The sequence below is a fragment of the Asterias amurensis genome, chromosome 7, assembly GCF_032118995.1.
Source record: "Asterias amurensis chromosome 7, ASM3211899v1".
Lineage (NCBI taxonomy): Eukaryota > Metazoa > Echinodermata > Asteroidea > Forcipulatida > Asteriidae > Asterias > Asterias amurensis.
In genome coordinates this window covers 227,353-246,364 of record NC_092654.1, presented here as the reverse complement: position 1 = coordinate 246,364, position 19,012 = coordinate 227,353, and the positions used below count along the sequence as shown (strand labels likewise).

The window sequence follows — 19,012 nt, the reverse complement described above, 5'->3', positions numbered from 1 at the left end:
ACACAGACAATTGCAGACTAAAACATGTTAACAAAGGCCTATTATTTGTATTAATTTATATTTTATTTTAACATTATTTTCTTTGACGGACGCATTTTCGGGTAAATGTAAAAAATAATTACATAAATCGGCAACAAAGCAAACAATTATTTGTTTTGATTTGGTTGTATATGTATTCATTATTATTTATGTTATATCCTACCGTCGCAGTATACAGATATTCATATGTGTGGTATTCAGGGTAGGGCCTACGTGGCAAAGGACATAACAAGCGCCCTCTATTGAAACTTCAAACTGCTCTTTTCAGATTCTATAGGCAGGCGTCGGGCTTCGTCGGTTGCAACATTAAATCCAGATGTCTTCAAAGGCATAATTGTCAACGTTGTATCTAAAAGTTCACTTGAATATAAATATATACCCTGATCTAGTTTAGTATACTGCCGGTATGCAACAAATTAATAATAACATCACAAAAGAACAATGGAACTAACATTTATTGATAGTGGTTGTGGCACAACAAGTATTGATGAATTACAGACTTCCACGCGCACGTCGTATCGCTAATAAGAGACTGTTATACCATTCTAGTCCAGACACAATCTGGTTATAGCTCTTTCACATTATTTTTATTAATCAGTGGTTAAACAAAATAAATTGAATCTTAAAAGAGAAGTTTACAATCAAAACTTAACACACTTAATAAAACTCTTGAACTCGGGGCATAAGGTTTCTAAGATGGCGTCCGCCTCACAAATAATTAGACTTTTCGATGTTTCGATGTTTAATCACAAACACACACATGGGAAGTGGTCGAGTGCACCGCTAGCAACGTGACCAGTGGGATCATAACGCAAGTCAAAGTCTGAAGTCCATCTCCTGAGCTAATTACTTGTTCTATGATTTAAATGGTTAACACATCGATGTAGGAATGAACATAAAACTTCACTGGAACTGTGTTTGTGTTTACCCAATCCTTGTATGCAAACCTAAATCTGGCCTGCCCTATGGGTAACTTAGTGTTATCATGAAGAGACTTATACACGCAGGAAGGAAAACTCTAATTGCAATGACCTTTACGCCCCCCCCCCCCCCCCAGTGACGCATAACCTAACATGACTGTATCCCCTACTATCAGAAGTAACACACCAGAGAGCAAGGATCACCAATCCAAAGGTGAAGACTGCCACGTATTTTGTGGATTACATTTTGCTTTCTTTATCGCCAATATTTTGTATATCATAATAAACTGGGGTATGCAAATATTGTCGACCTTTCATTATCTATTCCACGTCGAATTCACTACAAACAGACAAGGCAGCCATTTTCAGTGCTGTTTGGGACTTTATTTTCAGTGCAATATGAGGATTGGTACGAGACAGTTCAATATACTCATCACGATTGTGTTGAGCTTTTATTTAGTAAGTTGGTTGATTATGACGATTTCTACTGGAGTAGACGACGGTGACCAGGAGGAAACACCTAACCAGGGGTTTCTTCTTCTACACGACCAGGAGATGAACCCAAGGTTCATGTTTCACCACAAAGCGCGTCATCGTGTTCATGTTGACAATAGTGGCCATTCCGAATTGCCTACGTCATCTATTCGTCACCAGGACAACCCAAATAGTACATCCATTAATGTAACACTCTATCCGCCACTGTACAGTGAGAAGATCATCAATCCACATGGATTTGAATTTACAATAACCAATCAGGAGGCTTGTACCAAGGCGATTAACAAATGGAACATGCCGCTCTTTCTACTGATTCTCGTCAAAACAAGACCGGAAGATTTCTTTGACCGGGTGCAAATACGACGAACTTGGGGCAGTATACAGAATGTTTCCAACCATCTGACATTGACAATGTTTCTCCTTGGTGAGACCGCTCATGCCGCCGTGAAAAGAAGCGTATTCCGTGAAAGTTACAAGTATAACGATATCATTCAAGAGAACTTCACAGATGCGTACCATAACCTTACCATAAAGAACATGATGGGTTTACGGTGGGCGAGTACATGGTGCCCAGTAGCTACATACGTCGCTAGTGTGGATTCAGATATCATGTTAAATGTATATAACCTTGTAAAACGTCTGATTGACAAACCTAAGCTTCTATATGCTGAAGGAAGTCTCAAGACAAACTGGACACCATACCGGGATCCGGACGGAGCGAGCAATAAATGGTATACTCCGGTTGAACTGTACCCGGAACCAACTTATCCACCTTTCTTTCCAGGTGGCTGTTACGTCATGTCCAGTGACGTAGCGAGTACGATCTTCAAGGAGTCCGTACACGTTCGCTTCTTACCATGGGACGATGTCTTCTTTGGCTTGGTCATGAAACGAGCCGGAATAACGCCTCGCAACGGCGAAGGCTTCCAAATTTACGTCTCACTTTTTCGTAAATATTACGTCAGGAAGGTGTTTGAGAAAGGCATTGCTGTAATTACGGTTCACCATAAACAGAAAATGGATGAGCGACTCATTCAACTTTATGAGAGTGTAATGCGCAAGTACAAACACGTGACAGTACTTAACTATGGCAACGACTACTGGTATCCGTTTTGGGGTCATATATTCTTGGTAGTATTCCTGGTGGTATATCTTTTAAGTTATTTCATTTGCTGGTTTATCTTATTATAATACAGCTCAATCAACAACTCTGAAATCCAAGCATTTTCGGCAAGAGTATTATTTTAAACTTCAAGAGTCAAAGCTTATTGAATTGTTGAAATAAAAACACGCATGAAATCAAATCTGGTTAAGCACAAAATTGGTAAGATGACAGGTATCAAGTTTCAGAGATGTGAGCATAACCTGCAGTACAAAGATATGGTTACGATGCAATATTTGCCTTAAATAATTCAAAGGTATTTTGTCATTCAAGACTTTGGAAAAACTTGTATCATTAAACATATTGTAAAAAGGTAGTATTGATCTTGTGATTCTAAAAGACCGATGTTTGGAAAGTAAAAACAGTAAGAACGGTCAATCTACTTTGCAGTATTTGTTTGTATCTGACTCCTACTTTCCTTTGAGCTTTAAATTTCACATTAAATAATAATAATAATGGGTTCTTAAAAGCACTGTACACCTTGAGTTAATGTCAAAGACCTGCCTTCTCACTGGGTGTATCTCTACATAAATTATGCATAAAATAACAAACCTGTGAAAATTTGAACTTAATTGGTCGTCAAAGTGGCGAGAGAAAAATGAAAGAAAAAACACCCTTGTCGCAAAGGTTGAGTGCTTTCAGATGATTGCATTCAAGAACTCAGCTGAGATCTCAAATTCAATTCAAATATTTTGGTGGGAAAATACTTCTTTCTCAAAAGCTACGTCACTTCACAGGAAGCCGTTTCTTACAATGTTTTATACTATCAACAATTCTCCATTGCTCTTTACCAAGTAAGGTTTTATGCCAACAATTAGTTTGACTATTAACCAGTGCCTTTAACATTTAAATAATAATAATAACGGGCTCTTAATTTAGCGCTTTGTCACACCACTAGCATTTCCTCCAACCACAGATAATTCCAAAATGGAAATACATTTTGTTTCTGAAGGAACCATATAATGGTATGAACGTCATCACCTGTGAGCTTTCACATCGGCTTTCACCTTATACTTTCGTTTGTATTTGTTTATTCAATTACTTTATTATTTACTTAATTTGATAAATTTGTCTTTCTTATTTAGAAAACAAACTAAGCTGTTACAAACTACTAACTACTAACCAAATGGACCGATGGTATAAATGCCAAAAACAGTTCATGGCTTGACGGTTCGACCCTAGCGGAGCCACATCAACCCATTATGACCACGGAGCACAGCCAGAGATCAAAAGTGTTTGGTTTTTCACGAGGGAGGAAAACCGGATGGTCTGGAAAACCGAATGGTCTAGAAAACCCTCGTGGCACAGCAGAGAACTAACGCACAACTCAACTCACATATGGCCCCGACCGGGTATCGAACCGGGGTCACCTTGGTGAGAGGCAAGCGCTTTACGCACAAGCCAACAATGCCCCTGATGGAAACACAAAAGACAATATCGAGGGTGCTAAGAAAGGAAACATTAATTAGTGAATGAGGCAGGCTTAAAGGGGGATATCTGTGAGGAAAAGGAAACGCCAAAACAAAAGGTTTATTAGTCATTTCCTTCTTGATCCATATCCTACTCCAGTAAATATTTCTTTGTTCAACCCCAAAATATTTATTAGGGTAACACTGACGTTTTCATTATTTTGTTTTGTTTTAAAAACATTAACTGTATTCCAAATTTATTTGTTTCGGAAGTAAAACATTGTTCAGTGGAACTTTATTTGAATGCAGTAATCTTGTTTGTTTCGTATGTTCAAATCATTGTATAACCCTGTCCAAATTGACAGCTTTGGGCAGAGGATAGCGCCGGAGTCCTATAGGGAAATCCGTCCCCATTGTAGCAAAGTGAACATGGCCTGTAGGAGGTCGATTCAAAAAGGGCGCTACCAGAATAAATGTGTTTACAGCTCGCCGTATTGGGGAACAAAATCACCGGGGCAGAATCGCCGCCGTAGTTGCAGCCCAAAGGTCTAAATAATAGCCCAATGTTAATAGCCTTAGCCCAATGGATATATCCTTAGCCCAATGGCCACAACTTTAGCCCAATGGCTTTAGCTTTAGCCCAACGGCCACAACCTTAGCCCAACGGCTTTAGCCTTAGCCCAATGTTAATAGCCTTAGCCCAATGGCCACAACCTTAGCCCAATGGCTTTAGCTTTAGCCCAACGGCCACAACCTTAGCCCAACGGCTTTAGCCTTAGCCCAATGTTAATAGCCTTAGCCCGATGACCATAGCCTTAGCCCAATGGCCACAACCTTAGCCCAGTGGCTTTAGCCTTAGCCCAATGACCATAGCCTTAGCCCAATGACCATAGCCTTAGCCCAATGGCCAAAGCCTTAGCCCAATGGCCACAGCCTTAGCCCAATAAACATAGCCTAAGCCCAATGGCCACAGCCTTAGCCCAGTTGCTTTAGCCTTAGCCCAATGGCCACAGCCTTATCCCAATGGCTATAGCCTTAGCCCAATTACCATAGCCTTAGCCAAATGGCCACAGACTTAGCCCAATGACCATAGCCTTAGCCCAATGGCCACAGACTTAGCCCAATGACCACAGCCTTAGCCCAATGGCCACAGCCTTATCCCAATGGCCACAGCCTTGGCCCAATGGATATATCCTTAGCCCAATAACCATAGCCTTAGCCCAATGGATATAGCCTTATAGCCTTAGCCCAAAGATATAGCCTTAGCCCAATGACCATAGCCTTAGCCCAATGGCTATAACCTTATCCCAATGGATATATACTTAGTCCAACGGCTTTAGCCTTAGCCCAATGACCATAGCCTTAGCCCAATGGCCATAGCCTTAGCCCAATGACCATAGCCTTAGCCCAATGGACATAGCCTTAGCCCAATGGCCACAGCCTTAGCCCAATGGCCACAGACTTAGCCCAATGACCACAGCCTTAGCCCAATGGCCATAGCCTTAGCCCAATGACCACAGCCTTAGCCCAATGGCCAAAGCCTTAGCCCAATGGCCACAGCCTTAGCCCAATGGCCACAGACTTAGCCCAATGGCCAAAGCCTTAGCCCAATGGCCACAGCCTTAGCCCAATGGCCACAGACTTAGCCCAATGGCCATAGCCTTAGCCCAATGGCCACAGCCTTAGCCCAATGGCTTTAGCCTTAGCCCAATGGCCACAGCCTTAGCCCAATGGCCACAGACTTAGCCCAATGACCACAGCCTTAGCCCAATGACCAAAGCCTTAGCCCAATGGCCACAGACTTAGCCCAATGACCACAGCCTTAGCCCAATGACCAAAGCCTTAGCCCAATGGCCACAGACTTAGCCCAATGGCCATAGCCTTAGCCCAATGACCATAGCCTTAGCCCAATGACCATAGCCTTAGCACATTGACCATAGCCTTAGCCCAATGGATATAGCCTTAGCCCAATAGGTCCAATACTTATTTGAATAAATGAAAAAATAACAAATAAATAATTCAAATGCCACGTGGCTTTCAATGCAAAATGAAAGTGGAACTGTTTGCAATGGCCGTTTTCCCCTAGTACTTGATGGTACACTTTTTATTAACAAAATATGTGTACAGCTCAACAGTTTCTTGAATACAAACTTTAACAACAGCTGATATATTAAACATTTAAGTTAGTTTACTTTATTTCTGGTGATGTCCACCGAACTGTTACAGCTCTCCATAGGTTTCTGTCCTACATTGCTGTCTATAGCTCTGCAGTCTCCAGTCCGCTGTCTTTCTTCAAAACATCCAAAAGAGTTAATTTTGGTCTACAACGTTTACGGTGTTTCCTGCCTCCAGGAAACAGCTATCATTTATAGCTGACCCTTGACTCTTTTATCTAGTATTTCTAATGACGAAATTATATTTAGATTCATTATAAGCTATTGAAATTTGATGTTGTCTTTTTGTGATATTTCACAACTCAATTTATAGATAAAAACAAACCAAATGTGTGTTATATTACTCTGGGTTAAACATTTGTTTTTATTCTGTACAGAAGCCTTCAAGGTATTTCAGCAGGTATCCAAGCCCCTCCTCCAGCCCCTCCTCCCTCCCTCTCACTATTTCTCTCTCCAAAAGGGAAAGTCTCAACGCATATCATTCAATTTCGACAGCCAGTGATTTCCCAGCCAAATCAAACCTCATTGCACTTAAGACTGTCTTACCAAGATAAAGACCCCCTCCCTAAGTTTTGCTTTTGAAAGAACACCTATACCGGAGGTTTTGACAATATACAGGCTTGTTACTTTAGTTAACGTTTTTAGACACAAACAGTCAAACTTGTTAAAAGTGCTGTCATTCTAGAAGCTGCTTTATCTACACGCTGAATATTAAAACCAAGTCTAAGCAGCATCATATTTCATATATTTTTATATTTTATATTACATAGGCCTATTTCATATTTCATATTTCGTATTACGTATTTCTTATTTCATATGTCATATTTCATATTTCGTATTTCGTATTTTATATTTCGCATTTCACATTTCACATTTTGTATTTTACATTTCATATTTCCTGAAGAATTGAGATTCTTATTTCATAGTTTACTGTTTGAACTATCAAAGAAGTTTATATGCGAAGATTAAATACCTTGAATAATCCTTACTATTTACTTTTCTTAATGCTGCTTCAAAAACCATGCTCTCTGATAAGTCCGCTTGCTGTGTTTAGCCATGGATGTCAGGAATGGCATAGACCCCGTTTTCTGCCGGCTGCTGTTTGCTGCAAGAAGAGAAATATATCATAAAACAGTCTTCCCATAAACCGATCATTTATCTATTATCTCATAATTTGAGGGAGATCAGTTATGGATAAAGGTTTTCCCGTTGTTGAAGAGAATGAGTGATGAGCATGTGTAGCAGAAACGGTCAAATATATATAAATATCTTCTAGGAATCATTGTTCTTGTTTCGTTCATTTATTTATTTATTTTACTATTTTTTTATTTTTTTATTTAATTGTTTATTTATTTATGGCATCAACTTCACCAAGCTTTCCACAAAATAGTTTAGTAACAAAGAACAGTTTTTTTTCCCACAGGACACAGGAAAGTACTGAAAATACAGTGCTAACACGCATCAGTATAGGGTAAAACCAAAACCAGAACTAATATTATGTATACATCTATTATAAAGGAGTGAAACTTGCTGTTGACACTTTCAGTTACTGGAACCAAACCCATTCATCATTTTGCGACTCTGTATAGAGAAACCATCTTGGTATAAAACCTAGAGACTAGAGTTTCAGTTTGTTGGAAAAAGCCAAAGCAATGTACCTTTTCCTGGGGAGCATAGGAATTGGGGGAATCTTTTTCTTGGTCAGGGGGCCTTGATGAGTGCCTGTTATTGCTGTGTTCTGGTAGTGGCTACCCTGGGCTTGCTTTGGGGCTGGTTTGTTGACAGCCAATGGTTCATAAGATTGATCGGAGTCAACCTGGGTAACTGACGACGTCTGAAATAAATAATATTGGATAAATATTGAATGCGCCATAGCACCTTGTAAACCCTTAATTTGGGTTCCAGATTTTATAACTTCAATAACCTCTCTTTCTGTAAAAATGTATAAACTAAGGGCCTTGAGTACCTTATTGGTTGATACGTGCGCTAGATAAGACGTCGATATTAATATTAAGTACATTCTAAAATTTAAAGCACTACATCATTCAATATAACAAGTATGTTCACAGGTGCTTTATAACAAATCAAAACATAATGAAAGTACAACTAAACAAAACTAAAAAGCAAATAATCCAAGAAAACACCAAAAAACTATGATGGAACTTTCACAGGTTTACTCTATCTGAATCCTGCTACAATACAAACATATACTCATAATAAGACATTATGTGTCTAGGGTGAGATTTGAACCCACGATTTTTCTTAATTCATAGATTAATTTGAGCTAAATCGATGCTTGGGGTAACACTAAAAGTAAAATGCAATACACTGAACATACCTGAATATCCGGCTGATTGTATGGGGTTTGTCTAGGTTGATGAACTCGTGGTAACTCATCCTATAAAAGACACAACACATTTTGAAACACATTGCTGAAATCCAATCTTAAATATTTGTGTATAAATAATTAATTGTTTATAAAAAGCAAATAAATGAAATATCTAACAAAACAAAATAATGTTTTTCTACACCAAACAAAACATGCTGTAGGCCTAACAATGGCCTAACAGAACAAAGAAAGGTTTGTTTATTTATTTAGAACTTATTCCAAAAGATGTTGATATAAATTTTCTTTTCTGTTTCCTAAAAGTATGTAGATCTGATTCTAAACGGACCCTTCCTTCAGATTTACAATCCATTTACAAAGTTCAAAATGTTTACCTTAATCACTTTACGATATTTAAGATATGTGGAAATCAACACTACAGTCAAGATGATCACAAGCAGTCCAAGCACAACACCAAGTACTATCGCTGTGATGTCGACTGCAAAACAAAAAAGCAATATAAGACAAGGTATCAGCTATCTGAGTTATGTCAAATGATGGCATCTATCTGCAGGCATTCTTGCTGCATCCCCCAAGTACCCAACTATTCTTCCCAGCCTCTATTTGAGTCGATGGTTTGAATGAGAAATGTATGGCTGAATCATTAAACAAGAAACCATGAGCAAAACATCATAAAATTATTACAATTTTTATGAGTAATTTCAGGTGTAACTTTGAACATGTTTTGTTTTAAACGTTAAAGGAACATTTTGCCTTGGATCGGACGAGTTGGTCTATAAAAAGCGTTTGTAACCCTTTGTTATAAAATGCATGCATATGGTTGGAAAGATGTTTTAAAAGTAGAATACAATGATCCACACAAATTGCCTCAAACTTATGTGGTCTTCCTTTTACTCTGCGAGCTAACATGGTCGGCCATTTGTGGGAGTAAAAAAGTTGACTCCCATAAATGGCTGACCGTGTTATTCAACGAGATAAAAGGACACCGTGCAATTTCCTTTATAACAAAGGGTTACAAACGCTTTTCAAAGACCAACTCGACCGATCCAAGGCAACGTGTTCCTTTTAAAACATATTATAAAAAGTCATGGACAGGGAAACTGACCTGAATGTGGATTCTTAGGTTCGGATACACCTGTGGTCACCATAAGGTCCTGGGGTACACTTCTCATGTCATTGTATATAGACACAACCCTGAAGAAGTACTCGGTGTTGTTTGTCAGCTTGTTGAAAGTACGACTGTGTGAGGAAAACAAAACACCAAGAGAGGGTTTTTAATTCTTAAAGTATCAATCTCATTGAATCGTCATTCAAGTTTGATGGGTCCTTCTAATCCCTAAAGTCTCACCTAGTACCTCCTTCATTAAAGGGTTCAGGCTTCTCCCCAGGCGATATCCAGATGTAATACGACTTAACAGCGCCCTCTACTGGTCTGTCCCAGGCCAGCGTTATAGAATTCTCAAGCACCTCAGTTGGTCGTAAGTTGGCTACCCTTCCAGGCCCTGTTAATGAAAGTACACACAAACAGATTGAATGATTATGGCAAACTATCAGTTTAGATAACCATGCACAAGACAGTTGGTAAGAACACTGCTCTAGAATTGCAAAGGTTGTAGGTTTGAATCCAATCCGAGTAACATGCCTGTGTTTGTTTTCACAAAACTTGGGAGAGTACTGAGTTTACAGTGCTAACACACACAGATGTATATGAGTAGAACCAAAATTAAATTAATATTCTTTATTTCCATTTGTTAAATGGTTGAAGTTATTAAAAAAACAACACCCTCTGTAGTATTCTATGTTCATTCTTGCTTCAACAAACCAATTAAGGTTCCTTCCTGTTTGTATTCATTGGATCCCTTTGGAGCAGTTTAACAAAAAGGTCTCAGAACTTAGTGAAGCATCATTTAGATTAGATCCATGCAAATCTGATCGGTACAAAAAGGAAAAGAAATGTGATGCCACCTACTGGTTTTCTGTGATGTTTCCAGCATTAATCCCAGGTTACTAATAAGTTGTATCTGATACTCTGTATTAGATTTCAGTCCCTTAAACTCCACAAAGCTGTTAACAGTTTCTAGATAGTTCTCTTCAGCATCCCTTGGCTCTATAAACAACATGTAAGGATCCAACATGCCCCTGGTATCGCTGCTTGACACCCAAGCTAATTTGATGGTGGATTCAGTGTAGTTATACGCAAGGAGCTCCAACGGTCTCAGTGCAGCTGCAAGTAAAGACCATAACACTTTTAGTTTGGAAGTTTAATGCATATTACAGATAATTAAAATACTTAAATAGATCAGAGCTTGTAACATAACTGCCAAGTTGAGCATTTTTGACTATGGGTCACTGCTCTAGCATTGCTATAGGGGCATGGTGGTACGAACATGATTCCAATAAAGTCAACATCTTTTGGGTTGGCCGTAATACTTTACATAGGTGATGTCACTTGTGTGCACTTTGTACATAAAACATACACAGAACAATTTATTAGTAGTGTGAAAGATGAAGTACCCTTAATTGGCATGTTTGGAGTATGGTTTATGTGACGCACATTTTAAACAAGTTTTGTGTGGTAATAGTTTCATGAGTTGTTGCAAATAATAGTTCTATTCTCAATAAGCACACCATCCAATCATCAAAACAAGTTGTTCAATGTTTATGAAAAAAGGAAAAGGGAGAGGGGTTTAAATTGAGATAGTATTTCTTCGTCTACGTGTCCATTTTGACCCCAGCAGTTGAAACAAGCTGTGGGGATTTTTAGGATTTAAAAACAAAAGTTCTGAATGAGTAGACAATTGCTAATCAGCAAGCAAGTGTGTTCAGTTAAAGGGGTCATATGAAATATAAAACTGTATTAACCAGTTTCTTTTAAGCAAGAAATGTCAATACTTAGTAAAATACTGTGCCCAATGACAGAGTTTCCAGTGGGCCTGGATAACATTATTCAGAATACATGGATAGTTTGTCTTACCGGTAGTGACCTGTTGAGTTGCACTACCACTTTGAACACGTTGTTGGCCTGAACCAACTACCGCAGACACAAACACAAAGCCAGTGGTATAAGGGTAAACACTCTCTATGGACACAGAATCAGTAGTGTTGGAAACATATCCGCTTTGTCCGTTATAAGACCAGTAGTATTGCTCCACATTCTGTGTGCTTCGTTGCCAAGTAAACGTGAAGGACGACGGCCCAAGGGTTCCTGGTAAGAGACTGACTTCCCCAGGGGTATTCGGTTCTGATATAAAGACAAGACTCTGGGGGTTAGTCTTCAATCAAGGTGTTTATCTGTTCAGCTCAGATCACACCTACTGACTATGGCTAGATAAGACCAGGGCACCTGGTTTAAAACTGACTTCCCCAGGGGTATTCGGTTCTGCTATAAAGACAAAACTCTGGGGGTTAGTCTTCAATCAAGGTGTTTATCTGTTCAGCCCAGATCACACCTACTGACTATGGCTAGATAAGACCAGGGCACCTGGTTTAAAACTGACTTCCCCAGGGGTATTCAGTTCTGATATAAAGACAAAACTCTGGGGGTTAGTCTTCAATCAAGGTGTTTATCTGTTCAGCTCAGATCGACTATGGCTAGATCAGCGTGTCTGTAGTTGAAGAATAGACGGATGCGTGCAACCTAACTGTAGCTGTAGCCAAAGTCGCCGTCTCGGACACGGCTTTAGTCTAGTCGACTCTAGCCAACTCGAGCCACCAACCCAAACTTGTTCCAAAAGCTCATGTTTAATTCATATAGAGGCTGGGCTTGAATACTCGTGTTTGTCTCATTTGTTTAATTTCTAGGTAAGTTGGTTTTTAAAAATGGGTTTGTTATATCACGTTTGTTCAACATATCAAGAAAACCAGACCAACAATCTCAACATTAGACTGTTGTTATTATTCATTAGAAGTCTTATTGCCATATATACATGTAGGAGCAATGGCAAGGGCTTTTCCTTGTCAAGGTTGGACATTAAAACAAACAATACTTACTGGTCCAATGCATTGCTGAAGATAACTGGTCCCCATCTACTTCTATGGTATATAGTTCACCTGGTTGGAGCCTACAGACATTGTGGTTGATGTATGTACTTGTACCTGATGGAACCACTATTCGCTGGCTGGAGTCTGGTCGTACTTCACCCTAGATAAGTTGGAAATACATGGACTCTTTTAGTTGGAACCATTCCCTACACTAAACAATGTTCACAAATATGCATCCCTGGCGACACGGGAAGACCTTTATCATGGTGCGGCCATCTTGATTTTCTCCCCTTCAAATCAATGTAACCAAACTGAGGCTGGAAGAAGAAATAGTCTGGTTCCTTTTTAGTGTCATGAATTTTAGCTTCCATTACTGTCGTTGTATACGGGGAACAAGACCAAGATGGTGGTAGCATGATACACAGCTTAAACTGTGTACAAACTTCTTCTGATAGCGCCCCCTTTTGAATCATCCACATTGGAGACAGAATCTTCGGGGGACAGATTTTCTATGACACTGAAACAGCTTCCCTTTAGCAATGTTTGATCCAGTATGTTCTATTCAATGTAATCAACTTACATGTCTATAAGCATAAAGGGAGTAGTCATCCAATGTTTCATCCGTAGATTCTGGCCAAGAGACGGACAAACATACACCTGATGTTGGAACATTCTTGATTTTTAGATCGTTATTTGGTGGGTGAACTAGTAGAAAGAGAAGAGAAAAAACCCCAATAACTTAGTTATAAACTTCTCACTGAAAACTTATAGAGATGGCAACAAGGTGTTCTGATCAGTGACATGGGGCAACAGCTTTGGTCCACAGTTGACCAAGTGCATTCAAGCAGTTAATTGGAACAGCATACTGCTAGTTTTTGACCAGTGTTTTAAACTTACTATATTCAATCACTAGTCCCCTTACTCTGACATCAAACAAGGCTACTAGCTGGCTCGGTCGCCATTTTGGTTCGCATTAAATTGCACATAATAAATACTATGGTGAGGGAGTAAACAGTGCATCAAGCATAAACACACTGGGACAAACTCCCAAAATGGCGCAACCAAGATTGTTTTGATTATAGCGTCTTTCAGGATGAGTCAAGAGCTGAAATAAGATAGAAGACTCACTTACCGATCACTTTCACCTGAAACTCACAAGTCTCTGAATTCCCATACTCATCTGCAGCTGTATAGATTACACTGGTAACCCCGATAGAAAACTCTGAGCCTTGTTCATGGGTAGAAGTCAGGCCAACTGGTCCACCTGAGTTATCATTAGCAGCCGGAATATCCCACGTAATCACGGACGTCAGTGGAGGAAGTTGTGAGTTGATCAGTTCGATGGTTGAAGTAATGTCTTCAGGGCAGCTTGTAATAACAGGGTCTTCGTTGTCTAGTAAGTACAAATGAAGTCTTAGGATTTTATCTTTTGTTGGGGAGTAGTTTTTATTCCAGACACGCTAACAAGTTGTCACTCAAAGTGACATATCTTGGATGTAAAACTATCATAGAATGATCTCTTAGTGGTTATTTTAAAAATTAGGAACCTTCAAATTTTGAACCAAACTTTGACTTACCGACTATGCTTACTGGAAATTGACACCTATCCGTGTTCCCAGCAGCATCTGCAGCTGTGCATGTCACATGAGTAACACCAATAGGGAACTGTACACCGCTAATTGCACTACACGACTGGGTTACAACTAGCACGTTGTCAGTAACACTATAACTCCATGTGGCTGTGCCTGTTGCAACTCCAGAGTTGGTGTATGCACTGCTGCTCAACGGACATGTCATGGTTGGAGGCTGTTCATCTAAGAATAAGAAACACGACGACAAAAGCCTTAAGAAATGTATTCATGGGGTGGGGTAGGGCAGGGTGGGGTCGGGTGGGGCAGGGTGGGGCAGGGTGGGGGTGGGGTAGGGCAGGGTGGGGTGGGGTGGTGTGGGGCAGGGTGGGGGTGGGGTAGGGCAGGGTGGGGTGGGGTGGGGCAGGGTGGGGCAGGGTGGGGGTGGGGTAGGGCAGGGTGGGGTGGGGTGGGGCAGGGTGGGGCAGGGTGGGGGTGGGGTAGGGCAGGGTGGGGTCGGGTGGTGTGGGGCGGTGTTAGGTGGGATTGAGTGGGTTAGGGTATAGTATGGTACAGGTTGGTCTTTAGGACACTACGTGGCAGCACACATGTCAATAACTGTTGCGTATAATAGTTCTTCCCATGTACATATTTCAGGATTTGTTTGCCATTTAGTTACTTACCATTAACTTGTACTTGGAAGGTGCATGTTGTCCCATCATCAACTGATGTACACACCACTGTAGTCTGTCCCACTGGAAACCTGAGGAATGTTATTTCATATTATTTGTCATGTCCAACTTCAAGACTTTTAACAGAACATGTGGAGCTCAGCGTGATTTGGTATTCTGATTTTTCAAAACTTACTGGCTCCAGTTTCCAACGGGAAATCTCTCCCGCAGAGAGTCTGTCCCCGATAAGAAAAATATGTGGTGAAGGAGGTTGGTTCAAAAAAGGGTGCTATCAGAAAAAACAATGTCCATGGTTCGTTGTTTAAAAGAATCTCTGGGGACAGAATCTCTTGTCTAACCGGGCCACAACACACCCTACTTACAATCTTAATTATAGAAAAGGACATTTTTGATAATATTAAACTTGTAAGAGAGTCAGTTATCAACTTACCTGTTGCCAGGAGGGGGTGCACAGGTGTAGTTTTCTGGTTGTACAAATACAAACAAGGCTGTATTTTGATCAGGGTCCGTTGCCAGAATTTTATTATCAATATTGGGACAATCCACTGTCAAGAAAAAAGAAAAATCAAAACCATCTTAATAACCACCAGAATACCATTTTGATATTGTTAACTGAAGTTGTTTTAAGAATGGCTACCAGAACCCGTTTCTCCACATCTGGGGTGCATACAGCTCAAAGCTGCGTGAATTGGCGCTAAGGGGGCTAAACCACCACAATGCTGTTTGAGCCCTCTTGGGTTACCATTTATGTATCTGGTATGAGAGGAGCAACTATGGTTAAGTGCCTAGCTCAAGGACACAATGACTGGGAATCTAACCAACACTCTGATGTGTTGATGCAAGACACCACTTGGCCACAACACGCCACATGACGGCCGAGCAGTTCTTGAGTACACTTCCTGCATCATACGCTAGATCCAACTTTTAAACACATACCCCACTAGAAGGAGGTATTTGTCCATAAAACTCTTTTGTCTATACACACAATAAAACAGTATTTGTAATGCTTAATATTAATCTGTAGATATATCTGCAAAGCGTGATCGGTTGAGAGTAAAAACCTTAAAATCTTACAAACTGAACATCGTACCTGCATCAATTCTCACAATCAGAGCAAGAACTACTGAAGCCGCCACCAGGATGAAACATCCATTTCCTCCAACTGGAATTCTTCTCGCCATTTCAGTCAAATCTTGGCTGCAGAAAAAAGAGTAAAAAATTACCTTGCTGGGTAACAGAAATCTTATATCAAAGAGACCCAGAAATGAGTCAATCTGTTGCATAATTGAAGAGTGAAATACTATTAGATTGACCCATCTGGGTCAACCTGACCCATCTGGGGTCAGAACCCATGGACCTACAATCCGGATGCTGACCGGGTAGTGTTTAAAGTATAACGCCTCTGCACTAGGAGGTCAACATACCAAGATCAGTTGTTGCTACTGCTGCTGCCGAAGGTGCTTCTGTTGAGCTACTGCTGCAGTTGCTGCTGCAGTTGTTGTTGCTCTTGCAGTTGCTGCTGTAGTTGTTGTTGCTCTTGCAGTCGCTGTTGCAGTTGTTGTTGCTGCTGCAGTTGTTGCTGGTTCCAGAGTTACCGTTACTCATGTGCAGCTGTTGCCGTTGCAGTTACTGTTTATGTTATTGATGATGAAACATATTTGACGCACAACGTTTAATTTCACGTTAATATCAAAACCTTAGCCAAGAGAGTAAGATCATGTGTCGTATTTATACAAGGGAGTCTATTGTGCTAGTTTAGTTTCACTCCGACCCAAACTACTGTAAATTACTCTCATTAATTTGTTTACCAACGAGTCTCATGATCCAAGATTGAATCCAAAGCGAAACCAGGAATAACAACCAAATATACAATTACAATCAAATCTAAAGAATTACCCTTCAGAAAATAGTTTCAAAACCTTAAGTGATACAATGGAGTACAAAGTACATGTAGTAAGCCAATATAATAGATGAATAATAATAAGTATCCATCATTGACAACGTTTTTAGTTTAAAAACGTAGGTTATACAAGGTATTTAAAAGCTCAATTTGTATTTCACACAATTCCTTTTAGTATTTCCTGAAGGAAGTCAACATTTGTAAAACAAAACTGCAGGATATGAATGCACTCTTCATAAGCTAATGGATGTCTCAAAAAATTACTTTCCAGGAAGTCCACAAGGAAAAGTTTTTAAGATATATTTCTAAACATGAAGTTTCTTACTTAGTTAACGAGATAGCTGCTTAACACTTTACCTTTTTAAAATGGATGTTAATTTTGCATCAGGGATAAAGAATATTGCATTTTTTTTTGGGGGGGGGGGAAGGGGTGTTACTCTTATTCTTGACAGAGAATTTGTTTCATGCTTAGCTTCTTGTTTTTGTATAAGCAGATGAGATTGGCTCAGTTGACTACAAAGGGAGAAATCGCTTCAAAGGAAGAAAGATTAATATGCTATGGAAAATAATACTTGCGTGACATTTAAATCTACTCATGGTGTTGATAAAAGCAACTTGTGACTAATTCTGGTGAATTGAGATTGTATAAATCTCTTACTGGGTTTTGTTAGTTTTGAGAACAATCGCCACGGTAACATTTCTAACTGTACAACCTGCTCATCTTCAGGAGGATGCTGGACATACAGCAAATGATGATGCCGACCAAACACTCCTCCCTCTTATACACTACAGTTCCTAAAGACAATTATTTGGGTAACTTACAGTTGAAGTTTAGCAGCTGGATCATCTAACGGCAATCCCAATCACGTCTAGTGTTGTAAGTGGCTGCTGCACGGCTGTGTCAAAGGAAGTCTAAAATAACAATACAAATCTGCAACTCACACAAAAAAGATCAGAAACGGAGCATTTCCTGGTTTCGCTTTGCACAGAAAGGTTACTTCACTGTCAGTATGAACAAAGTTACTTTCAAGTGTTTAATGGACATAACATCGAAACAACTTGTAAAAAAAATCATACCTTGCGATATCTTCAATTTCTGTGAAAAAACAGCATAAATCTGACTGTAAAGGATTTTTGTGCATAGTCACTAGTGTATGTTGAACACTAGAACTTTATAAGTGAGGTTTTCTGATTTGAAAATTATCCTCAAACTGTTTTCTTCTTCTGTATTTTTTTTCTTTCTTAAAAAAGAAGAGATTAGTTGATAACAGAACCATAAAACCCCTGAAAACCACTGTTAGAATAAACATTCAAGAATAACCCTATTTTTATATAATTTTTCAAACCAACTACTGTTTATTCGTTGCCAGTTCCGGGTCTTCGTTCCACTAGTAACTGATGGTATCAGCATCGTAAGACTCAAAGGTTGCTAGAACTAACCTGAACTCCATGTACGAGTCATAACAATGTTTCATTGAATGTTAGACTATCGCACAATAAGCCATATTTGAAGAGAGAAAAACAGGTCGGTCAAACTTTAGGTTTGGGAAGTATCGAGGTAATTCCCTTGCAAACAAGCATCACAACTTCCTTTGTTGTATTCATCAATGCCACTGATTTTGGTCGATTGGAAATGTTGTTTATAAAGGTTTGATTTACTACTACTATGTTTGGTTGGGAGGGATGAACGCAATAATGTTGACGCGTTTCTAGATCAGACAGACCAGACATTGACCAATAACTGAACAATTCACTCTCTCTTAGGAGAGGCCTATTATAACACTTACAGTTTGGTTATAGTCCAAAAACAATATAGGTATTAAAAACAAACATAATTAGTTTTAAGCGGAATGTTCCGAGATTGAAAATGTTCATACCAGTACCACCCAACCCCAGAACAGCATTTGAAGACCCCCCCCCCGGCTGTTTAAGTTACTGCATTCCATGTCCATACGTCATATCCCTAACAAAACATCAAACTTTTTCACTACAGTATTCTTACAAAAACAAGAACTTGGTTGAAGTTTTCTGAGGTTGATATTGATCTAAACATTGAACAAAGTGGGACCTTCAAAAAGAAAAACAACATTAAAATAGTAAAGTACTTCCCTTAAGAATAACTATGTCAATAGAAGAACGCATTCATTATATTTTCTTACAAAGTATTTTCATTTGAATATTATAAGTTTTTTTCCAGTTCTTTTTTTCATTTTCAGAGACAGGGAATTTAAATAATGCATCAATCTAAACATTAACAGGGCATACTTGTTTATGGTTTATGTATTTTAGTGATGTAGAATCGATTGTTATAGATTTTTTGGAAAT

The 19,012-nt window shown here is 39.4% G+C and overlaps 2 protein-coding genes across 3 annotated transcripts; one reads left to right on the top strand and one right to left on the bottom strand.

Annotated features, from left to right (window-relative positions):
- The first annotated feature begins 1,112 nt into the window (after positions 1 to 1,112).
- Positions 1,113 to 4,787, top strand: LOC139939530 (beta-1,3-galactosyltransferase 2-like). The gene is made up of 2 exons (XM_071935526.1): positions 1,113 to 2,585; positions 3,702 to 4,787. Exons 1-2 carry the CDS (start codon positions 1,113 to 1,115, stop codon positions 3,711 to 3,713), a joined length of 1,485 nt encoding a protein of 494 aa, XP_071791627.1. The 3' UTR covers positions 3,714 to 4,787.
- A 1,415-nt stretch (positions 4,788 to 6,202) lies between these two features.
- Positions 6,203 to 17,975, bottom strand: LOC139940064 (uncharacterized). Of its 2 annotated transcripts, XM_071936294.1 has the most exons (17): positions 17,510 to 17,975; positions 16,212 to 16,416; positions 15,878 to 15,984; positions 15,218 to 15,332; positions 14,779 to 14,858; positions 14,105 to 14,341; positions 13,660 to 13,920; positions 13,108 to 13,232; positions 12,537 to 12,687; positions 11,521 to 11,787; positions 10,516 to 10,770; positions 9,895 to 10,048; positions 9,652 to 9,785; positions 8,921 to 9,024; positions 8,538 to 8,597; positions 7,858 to 8,033; positions 6,203 to 7,304 (listed from the first exon to the last, which is right to left on the bottom strand). In XM_071936294.1, the coding sequence occupies exons 3-17, from the start codon at positions 15,966 to 15,968 to the stop codon at positions 7,250 to 7,252; spliced, it is 2,265 nt and encodes a 754-aa protein (XP_071792395.1). In that variant the 5' UTR covers positions 15,969 to 15,984; positions 16,212 to 16,416; positions 17,510 to 17,975; the 3' UTR covers positions 6,203 to 7,249. The 2 variants fall into 2 exon arrangements, with proteins under 2 accessions (XP_071792395.1, XP_071792397.1); XM_071936296.1 differs by lacking the exon at positions 17,510 to 17,975 and having other exon boundaries at positions 16,212 to 16,583.
- Between the last annotated feature and the right edge of the window lie 1,037 nt (positions 17,976 to 19,012).

Coding starts and splice junctions, on each gene's coding strand:
- LOC139940064 (XM_071936294.1), bottom strand. CDS start 15,968: ATGGCGAGAAGAATTCCAGTTGGAGGAAATGGATGTTTCATCCTGGTG. Junction 12,688..13,107: donor CCCTTTATGCTTATAGACAT/GTAAGTTGATTA, acceptor CAACTTATCTAG/GGTGAAGTACGACCAGACTC. Junction 8,598..8,920: donor AATATCGTAAAGTGATTAAG/GTAAACATTTTG, acceptor TGTCTTTTATAG/GATGAGTTACCACGAGTTCA.
- LOC139939530 (XM_071935526.1), top strand. CDS start 1,113: ATGACTGTATCCCCTACTATCAGAAGTAACACACCAGAGAGCAAGGAT.